Source organism: Chlorocebus sabaeus, chromosome 24 (genome assembly GCF_047675955.1).
Source record: "Chlorocebus sabaeus isolate Y175 chromosome 24, mChlSab1.0.hap1, whole genome shotgun sequence".
NCBI lineage: Eukaryota > Metazoa > Chordata > Mammalia > Primates > Cercopithecidae > Chlorocebus > Chlorocebus sabaeus.
The window spans coordinates 57,154,922-57,175,061 of record NC_132927.1 but is presented as its reverse complement, the minus strand read 5'-3'; the positions used below and the strand labels follow the sequence as shown (position 1 = coordinate 57,175,061).

At 33.9% G+C, this 20,140-nt stretch overlaps 1 protein-coding gene across 10 annotated transcripts in view; it reads left to right on the top strand.

Moving 5' to 3' along the window:
- The window catches only part of CEP128 (centrosomal protein 128), a 442,691-nt gene that overhangs the window by 93,643 nt on the left and 328,908 nt on the right, over positions 1–20,140 (top strand). For all 10 annotated transcript variants that reach the window (XM_073011225.1, XM_037984338.2, XM_073011227.1 and 7 more), the window contains 4 exons: positions 6,966–7,052; positions 9,477–9,551; positions 11,417–11,549; positions 16,762–16,913. In XM_073011225.1, the coding sequence (XP_072867326.1) occupies positions 6,966–7,052; positions 9,477–9,551; positions 11,417–11,549; positions 16,762–16,913 (447 nt within the window). The remainder of the gene's footprint in view (positions 1–6,965; positions 7,053–9,476; positions 9,552–11,416; positions 11,550–16,761; positions 16,914–20,140) is intronic.

The following is a 20,140-nucleotide window of genomic DNA, read 5'->3' as shown; positions in this document are numbered from 1 at the left end:
CTTGGGAAAAGTTTGGGTGAGAGAGGTGGCATTTTTGCTAAGACTGTGTTTTTACATTATTTTAGGAAATTCTTTATGAATGTGATTCTGCCCCATTGCTTGTTACATGTCAAGCACTTTACCAGTCAATGGCTGAAACACTTACATAAATTTTGACTTACTATCATTTTGATTCAAACCATTGCTCTTCGTCCTATCATCATACATCATGCTAATTATTTTCTTCTTTATATTTGTTACTTGTGGTAACAAATAACAATTTTTTTCTTTGCAAGGATGAAATAAACACTGTTCTCTGTTCTCTATAAGACTGTGAGAGAGCCATTAATGTCAACATGCTGATAAAAAGGAAATGGATGGTGAAGAACGATTGACTATTATAGGATTTAGTTTTCAAAGGCGTTTGAATGCTGTTTGACACAGCTTGAAACATGCAGGTCTGAGATACATCATGCTCTTCAGTTGCCTTTTTAGTCTTTTTCTTGATTTCCATCCTTGCCCCCTTATTCCACCTCTTATAGATGACACTAAAACACTTTTAATATTTGTTTCAGTGAAAGATATTTTTCCCTCCAAAGCTTCTATAGAAGAGAATTCTGAAGAGACCTTGGAGGATGTCTCTTTCAACCTTGTACTTGATATTTGAATTTCCATTTACAGAGCAAGCTAGCTTCTTAGATATTTTAGAGTGTCTCCACAAGCTATATTATCTTTCTAGTATTGGGAAATAGTTGGCTGGATTAAAGAATATTCCAGTTTGATAATATATTTCAGTGGCCTAGTGTTGAATAATGATAAAACAAAAGTTGAAAGTTTAGAAATGTATTCTACATCATAGAAGTAGTAGCATGCCAGCTGTTAGCTTTTGGATTCATTGAAGGGTGCAGTTTTATGAGATGATGCATAAATGTAAGTTGTCATGAAGTTCTTATTATCTGATTTCTATATAATTAACATTTATGTCATGTCTTCTGAAGCTTTTTACTTTATTAAGAAAATAATACTAAAGGCTATTAATTATTAAATGCTTGCAATGTACTTTTTGCTCCATTCAGTTCCTCATTTTAACGGTCTTTCTCCAAAATTCTACCATGTATGTTATCTTACACTTTCTTATTTAAGTATTTTTGTAAAATGTGTGTTTTTCAGGATGTCTTCCTGGGTTGATAAATTTGCTTATAGGTTCCTTGATCCTACCATCCTATTAACCATGGGCTAGTCCCCATATGATTTTTTTGTTCTTCTTTTATCTCTTCTTTCCCCACTGGTAACTACTGGGATTATATTCACTTTCTGGGTTCTTGAAGAATCATTACTTATTCTATTATGGCCTCTGACTTCTTTCTTTATTCTACTTAGTATTTCAGCATATGTGTAAGTGTTCTTGTAAAGCGCTTGTAATTCTATTGGGGAATAGTAGAAGTTTATACGATAGATAAATACTCTTATTGCTACTGTGAGTTGTGTTTAAGCCTGACACATATTTTATGTTCATACCACATATTACTATATCTCAAAGTATGTTTAATCACTTCTACTTTGCTATGTGTACTTATATGTTCTTGCCAATATTGTCATTGTAAATTATAACAAATAAGACTAGCATGAATCTGTGTGAGTCACTTTTTGCAGCACCATATGCAAATAGACATTTAATGCTGTTAATGCTATGATGATGATGAAAAATGTCTGCTGCTCCTGTTGACTGAACAGCTGCCTGACAATAGACTGAGATTTTCTGTGTGCAGGACTTGTTCAATTTCTATGTTATGCTTTTCTTGAAGAGTGGAATGTTTCTGTCTATGTTTTCAGTGAATTTATGCTAGGCCATCTGTTTATAAAGCCCATTTCCATCATTATCAATTAATATTTATTGGGCAACTACTGAGTGCATAGTAATATTGTACAAACAAAAACCATTTTGCTACAGATAGACTTATTCATTGACTTAGTATTGTTTTATTTTTATTAGAAAATAGTGAAAAACAAAAAAATCCTCCTAAATCCAAAGGCATAAAATAACATCCTCTAACTCTGGACACTGAAAGATGTTGTATATTTACAGAGCTTTCTGTTCAAAGATATACAACTTGAGAAATTCTAAATTAAATTTCCATAATTATCTATGATCTTCTATTTGTCAACAATCCTAACTCAGTGGTCCTGCATTTAGAAAGTCAAATGAAGTATTATGTTACTGTGGATTTCTAATAAAACTATGCATCTCTTTTTGAGAGCAAACTACTCAGATAAAAACAGACCTTCTACTAGGAGCATTTGTTTTTTGATTTTGAAGGAAATCCTGGAAAGTGCACTTGTTGGGCTCACATTTAACTTTACTTGCAAGATTTTTATGAAGTTAAAGATTGCATAAAAATATAATCTGTTCCAGTAAAAGCAATGGCATGTTAGGGAATAATACTCATTACCATTGTTGCTTTTGAATTAAAGAAGTTAAAAGACTTGTATGTCTTTTTAGCATACTGGCTTTTTTATGAAGTAATTAAGGTTTTGTTTTGCAGATTGGCAAATTTACAATATTTGAAGAATGAAATCCTGACACTAGTCAACAGGGGTTTTATCTTTGAGTTATTATTGTAGTCATGGTATTGAATTTTTGCAGATTCATTCATAATCTCTGGTCTAGTTAGCCTTCTGTGGGGCCCTTGGCTAGGTTTAGGGTAAAGATTGTGTCCACGAAACAGAGCAAAGGGAATTCGTGACTGAACCCTTGACCTTGTTTGGGTTTGTTGACACTGGGTGCCCTAAACAGTGGTAGATTCCGTAGGTATGGGCATAGTGGAACCAAGAAGTTTGTTTGTTCACTGGGGAAAATAGGTCAGTAAAAAGCATCCATCTCTTCCACCAAGATAATTCCTATAAGACCCTTTGTGTATTTTTGGGATTCTTGAAATAATTAACATCTTATTAGAAGAGAAAAAAAAAAATCTAGGCCATTCTTAAAATAAAACCTTGAGCGTTATGTTTAAATACCACAGGTATCTTTAAGGAATGTTATTAAGGATTACTATTACTATTAGAAATAGTATTTAACTTATGATCTATCCTACTTAACTACATGATATTGGATATTACCCTTTGAAAAAGAGGAATTGTATTTTGTGACTTATGTGCTTACCATTTCCATCTGGAAAATACACACAGTTCAGTTCGTACCAAGTGTTTTGAATTTCTCCCTTACTTTGATATCCCTTAAGTTTGTGTGGTATCATAATAGTATCAGTATTGAATTCCTTTTGGACTTCTATCAAGCATTTCTACTTTTCACCTACCAAAGTGTGTGGTGTGTGTGGTTTGTTTTATTTTTTATTTTTTTAGTTGTAGTTGTTGTAGAATTTCCTTTCCTTGGTCATGGTTGAAAAATAAATTTCTTTGAACAATTTAAGTAATATCCACTTAGCTATTTTTAAATTAGATATTGGTTCAGGGATTTAGAATATGAATGCATTGTTTTTTTTTTTTTTTTTTTTTGCCTTGAAAAGAAACTTAATTTTTTTTGTTTTGGTTTTTGTTGGCACAGATAATCCCCAACTGGATGAACTTAAAGGCTAAAATTTTCCATTACTTTAGCTAGTTCTCATGGGGGAGGAATCTCTAACTTGATTTGGGAAAAAGCATAATTTAGAAATTCAAAGAACAGGACAAAAAAAGTATGTGTTAATATAAATGAGTAGTACATGTTCTGAGCAATAAAATCCTGCTGTATAATGCATATAGAGTCCTTTTAAATATATGTATTATTTTATTAATGTTTGATGCCTTTGGACCTGTGTTTAGGCAAAGTCCAAAAAGAATTTTTGAGATAGACATCAGATTTCCATCTTAAAAAGAATTTTAATTAAATAAAGTTTCCATGATAGTGTTTTATACATACTCAGTACTAGAGTTAGTGGAGTTTTTGCTTGATTGAAAGTGTCCTTAACACTACCTCAAAATTTTAATATACATAAATATAAACAACATATAACTTCAGTTTATAGCTCATGTGGTCTAATTTGGATTGGAATCGCATTATATTCTGTTAAGCTTAAAATATTTGTCCACTGGCTTTTATTTTCTACCCATGTGAAGAGTTTAATTACAAAATATAGTAAGAACAATGATTTTCTAGTGTTTAGTGATATAACTTCTTCATTTTTTATTGTTACTGGAAAAAAATCTGATTTGATAATTTGTACCTTCAAGTAAATGATGTTGACTGTTTAATATGAGCACATACTTGTTTTTCTGTAGTGTTGTTAGTTTACCAGTAAATGATCTACAAGTTCTTGCCCCTGTGACCAAAGGCGTGCAATTGTAGCACTGCTGAGTGATTAGGATAAGTTGGGATAGGTTATGTTTATAATTTTTCTCCGGAAATTTCATTGGCCTGTATGGGAATTAACATGTGATTTTTATTTCATTCCCATGCCATCATTCTTAACCAAGCTTGCTGGTCCATTTAAAGCAGACAAAGGGCCTTTAATTCCCTATTTGTTCTACATCTTGGAGTGTGTTGTCTGTTAGAGCCTCTTGATAAACATGCTTGTTGTCAATGTGGTAGAGATTTTTATGGTTAAGTGAGAGGTCTACAAACATTTTTCTTTTCCCCTTTTTACTACTCTCTAAAAGGAAAAGCTACCTTTTTTTTTTTTTTTTTTTTACTATATATAACTATGAGAGTTTAGAATCACCTACTTCTAAGGAAATGCAGTAGTACAATACATGATACGACACACTTAAGGGAAAGAAGAAAAATTGTTGTTATTAAAGATTTAAATGTGCCCCGGGGACCCTCTATTAAGGCTCAGTGTTGTTGCTGTGATCTTAAACATGTAAAAGACAATCTAAATCCTGGAGCAGGGCACATGATAGCTTTTAGCTAAACTACTCTTAGGAAACAAACAAGCTTTAAAGAACAAAATAATGTAATTACTGAAATTCATTGACATGTGAATTTTTTTTCTTCTTTTATAACTGCTTTTACTGGGTCAGTTTTAATATAATTCTAAGTTGCTTGATTTAAGTCAAATGGAAAAGAAATCCAATGCAGGCTTACACCCTTAAAAAAAGGTAGTAAATTAGTTAACGTTTATTATTAAGGTTTAACAAAATGGCTTGTAATTTTGATTTGGTTAATTTAAAAATTTCTCTCTTTGAGTATTGCTTGTGTTTTCAGTGTTTACAGGTGCATCAATATATATTTAATGGGCCTTAAGTGTTAGCTTTTCCTTGTCTTTCATTTTAAACTAGATAATGTAGAAAAACCGATTCAATATTCTAGGCTAGAGTATTGCATTTGTGTTTACTTGTTTACTGACTCATGGTATATAGAAAGCAGAGCTAGTGTTCAAACTTAATGGCATTTCTAGATGATATAGTGGAAATGTAGTAATTTACTTTGGATTGTTCCTTAGTATCTCACTTTTGCTCCTTATTGAAAACAATAGAATTTAAGTTATCATTCACAAAATTTTTTCAAGACTTATATATACTTAGAGTAAAAGGAGAAATTGAAAAAAGGAGACTATTAAATACAGTTTTAGGCAGCAAGTAGAGCTATAATAGAAAAGTACATTATTTTGGAAAATCAATATGATAAATAACTTATTAGATGTTGTAAGGGGAAAGTAAGGAAGAAAGGAGTAGCACAATATTATTTTCACAAATTTCTAAGTATCCAAGAGAATTAGAGTTTCTTTTATTCAACCAACTTAAATATAGAAGTTTTGATTTTTTTTATTTAATTTTTTTTGAGGCTCTCACTCTGTTACCCAGTCTATTATTGTTACCAATAATAATAGTTGCATTTTATTGCACATTTGCTGGGAGCCAGACATTGCTTTATGTGCTCTACAGATATCAAACCATTGAGTTTTCATCATTACCCTTTAAGTTTTGTATTATTATATCAATATGAAGAAGCAGTATACTCAGTTGTTAAGAGGCAGGCAGCCATAATCTGTGTCCTGTCTCTGTCACTAAGTAGGTGAGTGACGTTAGGCAAATGATTCAACTCCTTGTGCTCCAGTTTCCCCTTTAATAAAATGGGCTTGGAATAATAATAATTCATAGAATCATCATGAGGAGTAAATGTATATTTTGAATATATGTAATATATTTGTTTATTATATGTAAGGAGAAGAAGAATGCCTGGACATACTAAGCACTGTAAAAGTGTGATAATATTGTTATTCTCAAATCAAAATTATTTTTCATTTTGTTGATGCTTCTCTGCCTCATTACTCCATTTCTGTTTGAGAGTAGGAATTATGGCAGAGGGAGCTGAAATTGATTGAGTATACTTGCATCAAAGCACTTTTTAACATATTTTGCTGTTTGCCTAAAAATTGGTTTTCTGTTGATCTTGTTGGGAAAGCTTCTGGCGGCTTGGCTTTTCACTAGTCGTATGGACTTTACACGTACACCTTGCTAAGTCTAAACAGTAAAATTGTTAAAAATATTTTTTAAGCGAATGGAATGCATTTCGGATATGATGAAAGACAGTTCCAAGTATAATTTTCCCCTTTAAGTTTAATTTTGTTTTAACGTAGAAACAAACCAAAGCAAACACTTTTATAGTTAACTTTTGAAATGTGTATTTTCTTAAAGTTCTTTTTCCTCATTTTATTAAAGAGGGGAAACTATAGAAAAGAATATTTGTTTCCAAGAAAACTGTTAGCTATCTAGGCCCTCTAAATAATGTAATAAAATTCCCAAAGATGGGGAAAAAAAGGAAACGAAGTAAATATTAATTAGGATGATCATGAATTGCTTATTGTTTGTATTTTGTCCCCACTGAAGCGTTCTTAGGGTTACAGTGAATGAGCAGGTTGTAATTTATAGATTTTGTGTAACTTATATCCGTGTCTTCCTCAGCCCTAATACATAATAAATTCTAGTAGTGACTTTCAGTTTTGTACGTATTTTGGAATAATTTTTTTTTCCCACCTCTTTCATTCTAGGCACTAAAGAAACAAGAAGCTAAAGCAGATGAGCATGAGGGGAGAATAAAAAATAAGCTAATACAAACTGAAACCGAGAAGAATCAAGTAAGATTTTAAAAGTTGTCTTTCAAAGAATAGAGTGGTTTGGGGCCAATGGTATTTGTTGAGTGCCTTGAAAAGTGTCCCCAGGATGCTTTAGAACACTGTGAATTCTTTATCTTTCTGTGTGGAGTCAATTGGTTCAACAGCTCTTCTGCTTGCTAGGACTTACTATTGGAAACAGAGAAGCAAGTTGTTTGCTACCTTGTCATCTATGACCACTCTGCCTTCTGAGAGGTGAATTAAACTTTACCTTTTCTTGTTGGAAACATTTAAAGAACTTGACTTTGTTGCAGGGTTAGAAAAGACCTGTCATTTGGAGACTGAATATTTTGGTTCTATTCATTTTCATTATAGTGGACAGATAGAGTAAGAAGCCCAGTTCTGAAAGCATTCTCTATTTCTATTCAATTAAATTAAATATTGACGACCTTTGACCTATGTTCATGTTTATGAACTGTGTGTTCATATCTATGAGCACATAGAGCTCAGCACTTTAGAGTTAGAAAGGAATTCAGAGGCCAAACAACTCTTCCTTAATTTGTGAATAAGTAGATTTAAGGATGAGCTCAAAGTAATGGAAGATGAAGTGAAAATTTGCTCTGTTCTTTACTCTGTATTGCTTTTTTCTACCTACCATTGCCTCCTTTATTTTATTTCACCAACTCATGTAAAGGCAGCTTCCCTGCTGCTTTCAGGGTAAGCAAAGTATGTTAGGTCATCAAATTTGCCCTTTGGGAGTTGTGATGTTGAAATTACACAGGGATTATGACCAATATGGGCTTTGGTTGATTTCAAAGTCATTTTGCTTCAATTATGATTTCTTCACTCTATTTCTCCATAGAGACTAAAGAATAGGTTAGACAGTATTTTATGGTGGATTCTGTGATCCCCACATATACTTTACTTTTTTAAAAATATGACATTTGTTTTATGAGCCACATGTATAATTTTAAAAAAATTATATACTGAGATTTAAAGATATATTTTGAAATAATTATAGATTTATAGGATATTGTAAAACAAGATGCACAGAGAGGTCCCATGCACCCAGTTTCCCTCAGTGGTAACATTTTGCATAATTGCCATTCAATATCAAAACCAGGAAATTGTTGGTGCAATCTACTTAGTTTATACAGATTTCACCAGCTTTATATATGCTTATTTGTGTTTTGTGTGTTTGTGTGTGTGTGTGTGTGTGAAGTTCAATCCATTTTTATCTTGTATAGATTCTTGTTACCACTACCACCATCAGTATACAGAACTGTTCCATCACCACAAGGCTCTCTCATGTTCTTTCATAAGCACACCTACCACATGTGCAATTATTAAAGGATTAATATGCAGATAGCAGTTGTTCAATTGAAATGATAATTTAGAATAAGTACTACAAATCTAAGCACTTACGAGCGTCTTAATATAAATGTGCGATTTTTATAAAACTACCTTACTGTTACAAAATGCAAATAAGTCTAGCACTTTTAAGGTCTAAATTTTTAAGAAACTTGTGTTCTATCCTATTACATATTTCAGCTTGAAATCGTCTAGGCATGTTAGGAGTTTGTAGAATATTTAGTCACTTAACTGGTCACTTTTTTTTTTGTTGTTTTTTGAGACAGAGTCTCGCTCTGTTGCCCAGGCTGGAGTGCAGTGGCACGATCTTGACTCACTGCAAGCTCTGCCTCCCGGGTTCACGCCATTCTCCTGCTTCAGCCTCCCGAGTAGCTGGGACTACAGGTGCCCGCCACTGCGCCTGGCTAATTTTTTGTATTTTTAGTAGAGGTGGGTTTTCACCATGTTAGCCAGGATGGTCTCGATCTCCTGAACTGGTCACATTTTTTATCGATATTTATCTCGTGGCAGTATCATTAAGGAAATTTTAAATGTCTTATTCTGAATTTAGACATTTAAAAATTTAAGGAATGTCTTATGAATATTAGAAATATTAGGAATGTAGGAAAGCACCAATTAGATGAAACTTTTGAGTTATTGGATCCCTGCCGTTTTTATTCTAATTTAGTTAATGTGACACTACATTTCTAATTTAAAGAAAAAAATTGCCTTAGAATTTAGATTAAAGTGATTTAGAACCGGAAGGGATCTCAGAGACTGTTTAATATAAAATTTTTATTTTAGAGATGACAGAACAGAGGCCTAAGGAGAAGAGACTGGGACTGACCCACAGTTGAGATGAAACGTACTAGATCCTGACTTCCTGAGGCCTGGTCTAGTTCACTTCATGTTATACGATTAACATTATTTTAATGGAAATATTGATATATGTTCATAGTGAGAGATTTATTATTTTATTTTAGCTGTAAATGTCTTCTGAAAACTTTTCCACTTTTCTCCTTTTAAACTGTGCCCATAATAATTTAGTTATCTTCTGTTCCATTGGACATTTTTATTTATCCTTTGTTGAAACTCTAGCTTGAACAGGAATTGGAGCTATCTCGAAAGTTATTGAATCAATCTGAAGGCAGCCGAGAAACACTTTTGCATCAGGTAAGTCTGTGCAAGTTATTATAATATACTTTTACATTAAATCAGGATTGAGTAGCTCTATTTAAATGTCTTTGTGAAAGGGAAAAAAAAAAAAAAAACTAGGTCTAGAAAAAAATGTGTTCCTAAGGAATGTATATTAGCACACTAAGCAAAAGATAAAATTCTTTCAGGGAAATTCAGAGAAAGCTAGTACAAACATCAGCCAAAGTCCCCACTGTGTTGGTGTATCTTGCTGATTGCTGCTACAACTTACTACTTATCTCTCTTAGCATGAGCTGTGTAAAAGTAAGACTGAATGTATAAGATAAAATTTTCCCAGGAGCTTAATTTTATTCCAAGAGGCATTGGGAAGTAAAGGAAGAAGTAAACTACATAAAACAGACCTTTGCATGTTTATGTTACTTTGAATAACATTATTGTCTTTAATTCATGTTTTCAAGATGCTGCTTGACCCTTTTAAACCAAAGATAAGGCTTATTTTGTTTTATTTTTTTTGAGATGTAGTCTCACTCTGTTGCCAGGCTGGACTGCAGTGGCGCAATCTCGGTTCACCACAACCTCCGCCTCCTGGGCTCAAGTGATTCTCCTGCCTCAGCCTTCCCGTAGCTGGGATTACAGGCATGCGCCACCACACCTGGCTAATGTTTTGTTTTTTTTAGTAGTGACAGGATTTCACCATGTTGGCCAGGATGGTCTCCATCTCCTGACCTTGTGATCCCCTGCCTCGGCCTCCCAAAGTGCTGGGATTATAGGTGTGAGCCATCACACCTGGCCGATAAGGCTTAATTATTAAGTATAACATTTTGCATTCCATCAGCCCATAATGGGAGTTTGGCACTTCTGATGTTTAAAGTTCAGTAACTTTAAATAACCATCTTACATACATTGGATAAGGGCATATGGGTTTCTAACTGCCTCTCTGTGTTTAATACAAACTGCAATTATACTTTCTTCTGTTTTGAAGTGTGTGTTATATAACTCACCTTCAGAATATGCTAGGGGTAGGCAAAGATGTCAAGCATTATAGATGTTCAGAAGGAGTATTACATTTTGACAATTGGTGCTGAAAATACAAGATAGCACCTGTTTTACAAAATCTTTGAAAATATTCACTGACTTTGTTCTGCAGCCAGTGGTCACATGGAATTAATTTTGGTGGAGTTTAAACTTTCCTTTTTAGAATTTTATATTAGTATTTAATTCCATTCTGATTTGTTTGGAACTCTGACTTATTATCTCCAGTTTCAGTTATGGAAGCAAGATATTTCTTTGTTTAGGTTGTCATTGTGATTTTAGCTGAATCTTTTTGTCACTGTTAACTTGTTTAATGGTCATTTGGAAGTACCTGCTATGTGCTAGGTAATTTGGCAGCCTAAGGATAGAAAGATAAATCAGTTTCTGACTTCAAGGAGTTTAGAGTTTATTCAACAGCATCTATTACATACTTATTTTGAGCATTATTTTAATATCAAAATATACTAAATCATGATCATTTATCTTGAATTTAACAACCAATAGACCATGTTCACATGAAAGCAAATGGGTGAAAATAGAAAAATATAAAAATGTATAACACTTAATTGAAGTTGATTTGGGTTAATAGTAATGGAGTAGACTGAGGACAAAATAAGTGATTAAAAAAAAATCCGATCACATTCTTTGCCGCAATGGACACAGAGAAGGAAAAACCATGCATTTATTCTTTGTGGAATAAATGAGAGGAATGAGGAAATGGAGCAGGAAACCGTTCCACTATGCTTGGAAGGAGATTAACCTGGATTCAACTTGTGTTTACAATAGCCCATTTGAAGTAGGTCTTTTTTTGATTGTGAAAACTAATGTTTGATTTTTGACGATGTGTTTAGGTAGAAGAACTGCGTGCACAACTTACGAAAGCAGAGGGTGATCGAAAGGGTTTACAGCATCAAGTGTCTCAGATTTCCAAGCAACAGTCAAACTATCAGGATGAACAAGGGGAGGACTGGAGGTTTAGGAGAGGTAAAATGTAGATTTGTACCTAATAATGTAATAATTTGTATGGGGGCTTTTTGGTCTTTCTTAGAAAATACTTTTCATCCTCAGAAATTGCGTTCCTTTGTGATGCTCATGTCATACTATTTCTTGATCTATTAAAAAGTTTCTGATAAGTTAATAATAATTTAGCATCATCCCATTTTAATATCTTCCCTGCTTGGTTCAAACCCATTTGGGTTATTAGACCTGCTTAACCATGGATGGTTTTCTCTTAGAAAGAGCCTGCAAAAGCAGTAGTTTTTCCAGCCTCCTTCCTATTCCCATGCCCAAATGTATGTGCATATGTGTATGTATGTACCAGTCTTTGTACTTACACTGTAAATGTCGCTCTGTCTTTCACATTCTCTTGTCTCAGTTTTCAATATAGGATAAATTAAAGTTAATACCCTATCTTTTTTGTGATCTGGAGTTGGTGACAAAAATTAATCACAACTCAGAAGTAGTCATGAGCTGTATCACTGGCTTTTAATGTGGATTAGGAACACTTTGTGTTTGAAAAATATGAGGATACCTTCTCAGTGGAGGTGTTAATTTAAATTATGGAATTTAGTGACTGGATGTATGTTCAGGCTTAATAATGATAATATTGAGATTATATAATGGTTTCTATTAGGTGAGTTCACATTGCTCAGCTTCTATATTATTCCAATAATGAGGCTTCCTACTCAAATGCTCAAAGTATTGGTGAAATTTTTTTAAGTGTTTGATGTACTATTAAATTCAGGGAAGGTAAATATTGCCCCAGGCTTTCCAAATACATCTCCATATGTTGCCTAAGCTAGGACTTCCACATTGCCAGAAAATCATCAATGGATGACAAATTTTGACAAACCTATTCTCATATACATATATATATATTTTTATATATATCTATATATTTTTTGAAACAGAGTCTCGCTCTGTCACCCAGACTGGAGTGCAGTGGTGCAGTCTCAGCTCACTGCAAGCTCTGCCTCACAGGTTCACGCCATTCTCCTGCCAGCCTCCTGAATAGCTGGGACTACAGATGCCCGCCACCACACCCAGCTAATTTTTTTTTTTTTTTTTTGTATTTTTAGTAGAGATGGGGTTTCACTGTGTTAGCCAGGATGGTCTCGATCTCCTGACCTCATGATCAGCCCACCTCAGCCTCCCAAAGTACTGGTATTACAGGCGTGAGCCACCACGCCTGACCTCTAATTAATATGTTTTCTTAGTCTGTTTTGTGTTACACTAAAGGAATACCTGAGGCTGGATAATTTACAAAGAAAATAGCTTTATTTAGATCACAGTTCTGTAGGCTGTACCAGAAGCATGGCTCTAGCATCTGCTTGAATTCTGGGGAGGAGTTTTGTGCTGCATCAAAACAATGCAAAGGAGGTCAATTGGGGAGTGGGGATGTGTAAAGGGTGACCAAATTCAAGGGATGTTGTGGAGTTCTGACAACTCACTCTTGTCTGAACTAATCAATTCCCTTGAGAACCAATCCAGCCTCAGGAGAGCAAGAACTCACTTACTACTACAGTAATAAGGGCACCAAGCCATTCATGAGGGACCTGTCTCCATGACCCAAACACCTCCCACTAGGCCCCATCTCCTAACAGCCATAGTTGGAATAATATTTCACCACGAGGTTTGGTGAGTACAAATAACCTATATCCAAACCTTAGCATATTTTTATTTATATGCCATTAAGTTTCATTAAGTTTCGTGTGATATAATGTATCATTTGACCCAGAATATCACTTATTTTTAAACAATCCTAAGCTGTTAGCTTCTTCATCAAATTTCATAAAGATGCACATGAGAATTGTTGGAAAAAAGACCAACACATTTGTTATATGTTTTGATACCTCATAAAATGTAATTATTTTTGTTGTAAGTCTTTGAGGACTAAAAATATTGAGCTTTTCTTAGCTACTTACCAGGTACAAAAAAAATTTGGAAGTTTTTTTGTATATGTGATAATGGACTTCTTCACCTTTTAACAATTGTAGAGCTTTTCATTCTTTACAGAATACTTATATTATTTAAAGACAGTTCTACAGTAGAAATCATACTTATCACATTTTCAGCTGATACTTCTTCCTCTGCCCACTGCAAAATGGGTTCCACCTCTATTTGTAAAATTGACTTTGCATGGTTTGCTAGCAATCTCCTCTGTCAGTTCCAAGGATATCATTTCATTACTTATTTTACTGTTACCTGCTTATTTCTTCTTCCTTCTTGAAAGTCTTCCTCTGACTTCCATGCTCCTTGCCTTTCCTGATTCTTCTGCCTTAGTTATTTACATTCTTTGTATTGGAATCTTTTTGCTGTGTTCAGTGTGTCTTTTAAATGTTGGTTTTGCCTACTATCCTATTCATGGCTTTTGTTACTTAGTATTTCTGCCTGGGAATTGATTAAAAATTATCACCTATAGCTGATAATTCCTAAATCTAGCTCTATTTGCTCTCCTAACCTTTGGCCCTCCAGATGGAGTTGCTCATTGGTTATCTCTGTATGCTGTTCCTCAGAATGCATGTTGATACACAGCTGAATTCATCGTCTCCTCAAAACATGTTTTTCCTTTCCTTTCTCAGTGTATGGCATCGTCCTCCATCCAGAAATCCAAGTCTAAAATGCAAAGAAATAGAAATTATTTATTCTCTCCTCTATGTAATTAGTTTCTACCTCACGCCTATTTATACATCCTGATATCTCTTGAATTTGCAACATTCTCTTTCTTATTCCCACTCCCCCAGCTTAAGCATGCTTGGGCCAGTATAGGACATGTAGCACTCTCTTGTCTTACCTATTCTGGCCTCTCTGAAATCTATTTTCTTTTCTACTACTAAAGGACACTATTGTTATTTCTTATTTCTATATTAATGATTTAAAAAAGGACCTGAGAATAAGGAGGTTGAGTTACTTGCCCAAGATCACACATGAGGGAAGTAGCAGACTCCAATTTTTTTTTCCCCCAACTTGAGATCTTAACTGCTATCCTATATTGACCAAGCATTCTCTAAAATCGAGTGTTTGTAATGCTTTTATATTTTATACTTTTTGTTTTAAGTATTTTAACTTTGGGAAATGTTTCATTACATATACTACATGTGTATGTATGTATAGATGTGTGTGTATATTTATCTTTACTAGTATATATATAAGTAAACATACCAAAATATGTCTCCATATCAAATATATATGTTTCATAAAATATACATATACATACATGCCTTCATATTTTATATAATATATATTCAAATGTTATATCCGTATATATATCAAGAAACATGTATCAATATATACATATTGTTGAGACATTATATGCACACAAATATACACATATATATAAAATAAAATACATATATTTATAAAATAAACAAATACATTTCCAAATAGATAAATATGTACATTTGCAGGTTGGATACCTATCAGAAGTAGGGAAAGTAGGGTTCATGGGCCAAATCCAGACTGCCACCTGTTTTTGTAAATAAACTTTATTGGAACACAGCTACTCCCATTCATTTATGCAATGTCTAGGCTACTTTTGCAATACAATGGTTGAATTGAGTAGTTGTGACAGAAATCATACAGCTGAGATATTTGTTATCTGATACTTTATAGAAAATGTTTGCTGATGCTTGGTTTGTAGGACAAATTCTAAGTTTCCTAGCAACACATAAACTCTGTTGACACTCCCTCCCACCCTCATAACATGTGAGATGTATTGGCTACTTAAAACTACTGTGTGTGCAGTTACTTGAATGTTAAATTCAGTTTTGTACCTGTATGCTAGGTGCGTGCTTTCCCTAAAAACACCCCAACTCCTTCTCCTTTGCTTGGTGAAATTTTGTATTCATTCTTTAAGTCTGACTTAGTTCTCAGTTCTTCCCACCTTAGTTCGTCACTGAGACAGAGCTAATCCCTTTTACTGTTTGTACTGTTTCTGTATAATCCACAAGTATCTATCAATGCTCTTATCATCCTATTGAAATGCCCATATGTTTTCCCTTCTAATATATACAATTTTGAACACTAGTATTCTGAAGTTGGAATGTATTTTACGAATGATGTATAAATTTAATTTGTTAGTGTTTTCTTCTTTCATTCCCTTCTTTTTTTTTTTTTTTCTGGAAAGGAAACCACTAGAAAGAAAGTAGTTTTTAAATGACAGTACATGTTTCAATTGTTGACATTTTAGATTCCATAAAGTAATTTATATTTTGTCTCTATTATTGGGATATGTTCTCAGACTGCTAATAAAGACATACTTGAGACTAGGTAATTTATAAAGGAAAGAGGTTTAATGGACTCATCGTACCACATGACTGGGGAGGCCTCACAATCATGATGGAAGGCAAAGGAGAAGCAAAGGCATGTCTTACATGGTGGCAGGGAAGAGAGTTTGTGTAGGGGAACTCTCCTTTATAAAACCCTCAGATCTCATGGGACTTACTCACTATCATGAGAACAGCATGGGAAAGAGCTGCCCCCATAATTCAGTTGCCTCCCATTTGGTCCTTCCCACAACATGTGAGAATTATGGGAGCTACAATTCAAGATGAGATTTGGGTGAGGACAGAGCCAAATTACATCAGGATGCAATCTCATCGAGGATGAATTTTTATGTTATTTGTCCTTATATTAGAAGAAGGTCCCCTGTGTATCATACATCAAGTATTTCACGTTGATTTAAATACTAAGTCAACTTATATTGTTAAATGGTATATTAATTTCAGGTAGTAATCTCCAGATTAGTAAGGATTAGTAAATTGGTTGGCCATGCACAATCAGAGATTTAATAGTGTTATTTGTTGTTTATGTTGCAAGAAAATTATTTTGTAGATGAAGTGGCTTTGTTGAAAACTCTTTTTGTATTTTTGTTTTACTGTTTGGAGATAATGTAGAGATGTGAGGAAAATTAAATTTAAAAATGTGTATGATTTTCTTGAAATAAATTGCAGTAGAAATCAGGTAACATTTTAAGTTTTAGTATCAAACTGGAATAATATTTGATGATATAGCAATGTATATGTTTTTAAAAGTTATAAAACTTGAAACAACAGGCTGGCAAAGTCTGTTGAATAACAGTGTCAGTAAATGGATTATGATAGCTAGAATATTGAAACATCAGGTCTCAGTACTATTTGAAAGTACATTCTTCTGTGAATAAAGAACAACTGTTGAGCCTTCCGTTTTGTCTTTTAAGGGGTTGAGCGGGAAAAACAGGACCTGGAGAAGCAAATGTCAGATTTGAGAGTGCAGCTGAACTTCAGTGCAATGGCATCTGAGTTAGAGGAAGTGAAACGGTGCATGGAAAGAAAAGACAAGGAGAAAGCACATTTGGCATCACAAGTAGAGGTGACTTTGCTCTTTTTAAGCCATATTTGAAGTATTTTAATTTTATCTCATGGAATTGGGTAATGAAATTTTAATATAAAGATGTGTTATTTTATGAACTCTAGTTTGAGCATTGATAATATAAAGTTACATTAATGGCTAATTTACTTATATGTAGAAATTCCTATGTATTCATTTCTCTTTCATTCAGGACCCCAAAGCTAGGAACCTGGATTATTTTCCTTTATTATTTCACAGAGAAATCCTTTACTATTTTTAAATTTGAAAATATTTTTGTTCTAATAGCAATTGAACCCTTTGTACAGACAGAAGGGACCTTTTTTCTTTGAGAGAACAGTGAATTATTATTTATTTTGTGGGTGAAACTTGCATAATGCATAGTGAAAAGGTGTTACTGATAATTCTTCTCTGGAACCATAAAGGTTTTCAGACCTCTAGTTGTTGTGCATGAGGTGGAATTGCGATGCCTCCATTAACGTAGAGTTGTGTAGCAATCATGGGTGATGTGGTAACCATGAATGAAGCATAACTAGGCAGCTACCATTTCCTGCTTTTATCTAGCATAGATGAGGTAATTATTGGTATATATTAAAAATCAAAGGAAAGGACCTCATAAAAGGAAATGGTTTAATTCAAATTACAATTATATTAGATTAAACATGGATGACACATTTGGAAATAGATATGTATCAGTCATCCCTGTATCTGTTTTTATGAGTGAAGTTGTATTCTAATTTGAAGTATTTCCAAAATTAAAATGAAAGGTAGAAAATTGGTGTTAAAAGCACCTAATTTTATGTAACCCAAAGGAAATATTTAATGTTACTTGTCTGCATTTCTCTTTCATCTTGTCAGCACATCAGTAGAAAATGTCTTTTAAATTTAGTTCAAGATTCAGATTGTAAAGATAATGAAATATTGACATACTCTTTACAAAGCCCTCTGCATGTTTAATAAAGACTTACTTGAAATTGTCTCAGAGCAATGGTAATTATACAACTTTTAAAGTTTTCTTCATGGGTATTATTTTAGCCCTTGATCTTGCTGATGAAAATGCTAAAATATGATTATTTTGCTGAAGTCACGTATTTAAAAAAAAAAAAAAAAACTATGCTGGTTAGATCTAAAAGGTAGAAAAATCCCTTTGCTTTATGTTCATAACCACACGTTGGTCCTCCCTCCCTTCTTTCCTTCCTTCATATTGTTTCTTTTCACTTGCCATCATGGTATAAATTGGAAAAAAATCTCAAATATGTGAGCACTAAAAAAATTATTTATAATAGCCTAATAATGCTCTTATTCAAGATTCCTGGCTTTCTCCTTGTCCTAACTGAATAGTTCTTTTTCAATTTCATATGGGTTAGGGGAAGAATTTGAGTCCTCTTGGGTTAGTTTGGTTTGGTTGTATAGAGTTTGGGTGTGAAAAACAATTGGAGGAAAGGTTTTTACAACACATCAAATATTATTGACTGCCTGTTACATGCCAGTGTTCTAGGTGCTGGCAACATAGCAAAGAACACAAATGCAGCTGATTCCTTGTTTCTCACAGTGGATCTAAAATTGATGCAGGCTGGGAGCAGTGGCTTGTGCCCGTAGTCTCGGCTACTCAGGAGAATGAGGTCAGAGGATTGCTTGAGCCAGGAGTTCAAGGCTCCAGCGAGCTGTGATTGTGCCACTGCATTCCAGCCTAGGCGATATAGTAAGACTCTGTCTCTAAAAAATAAGTAAATAAAAATAAAAATGATGCAGAAAGTTCTTTGAGTTTGTCTTGCTTCTAAGAATACGGATGAAAGTTTTTTTTTTTTTTTTCCAGTTGCCATTGCAAAGGACGTCACAAAGACAGTGTTTATCCCTGTAAGACATTAACATTAACTAGTCTTATTTTTTCTGATTTTCTTGTTTCGAAGAATAAAATAGTTAACTAAATTTGCAACTGTTTCTCATGTAGTGACACTTCTGATTATGCTTTATTTTTCATTGTAAAAGAACTATTAAGGTAGAACAAGTGTGCTGTCTGTATCATTAATGTTCTTATGGCACCTTTTGGAGGCCATTTGAATATCTTTGTTCCCAAGCTATTCTCAAAGTGATGTCTCATGCAGACTTTGTGAGATATTAGGTCATAGATTACTTAATTGTAACCTCTAACAATTGAAATTTTTTCTTGAAATTTAGTCTCTGCTTTATTTTTAGAGAATATTGGATAGTATGAAGATGTTGCCTTATACCTTCTATTAAAAAACAGAGATTACTCTTTAGTTGCTTTTCAGAGACCAACTATGAATAAAAAGGATGCACAAAATGAGATCATTGGTCAGGCCTAAGAACATATATATATAGTAACAGTTCTTATGACTTATTCAATCATTAATGTCTTTCTTTTTAACCTTCATTTTCTAACACTTCTCCTACAGAACCTCATACGTGGTCTTGTCAAATAATTCCTTTTTTCTTAAACTTCCCTACCCAGTTCCACCGTTTTTTTCCTTTGTTCCAGTTGTTCATGGTTTCTGTGAACAACTTTGCATGTCTTTTCTTTTTGTGGAAATCCTAAACTTTTTCCACCATGAAGCCTTTTTGGATTATATCAGCTGTAAGTGATCGTTCTTCTTTCTGAATAATCCTTTTGTCCATATCACTAATATACTTATGGCACCTTTCTCACAGTCTCTTGAAGTAATCTGGGTATGTTTTGTTAGACATTTCAAAGTGGGGCCAGGCATGGTGGCTCACGCCTGTAATCCCAGAACTTTGGGAGGCCAAGGCAGGTGGATCACCTGAGGTCAGGAGTTCGAGACAAGCCTGGACAACATGGTGAAACCCCATCTCTACTAAAGATACAAAAATTAGTCAGGTGTGGTGGCAAGTGCCTGTAATCCTAGCTACTTGGGAGGCTGAGGCAGGAGAATTGCTTGAACCTGGGGGCGGAGGTTGCAGTGAGCCGAGACTGCATCACTGCACTCCAGGATGGGTGACAGAGATGCCATCTTAAAAATAATAATAATAAAAAAAGAAAAATACAAAGTGGGCCAAAATAAAGTAGAAAAGAAGACTCAGAAAAAAGCCAGCTGCACTGTCACCAAGACAGAGTGAACTTTGGTGCCCTTACCTTGGTGGAGACATCATGTTTCAAGGTCTTGTCCTCATATCTGGAAACTTGAGTCTTCTGTGTGTGACCCAGAAGACTGGCTCATATTAACAATGAAACTCAGAAGAGAGAAGTATAG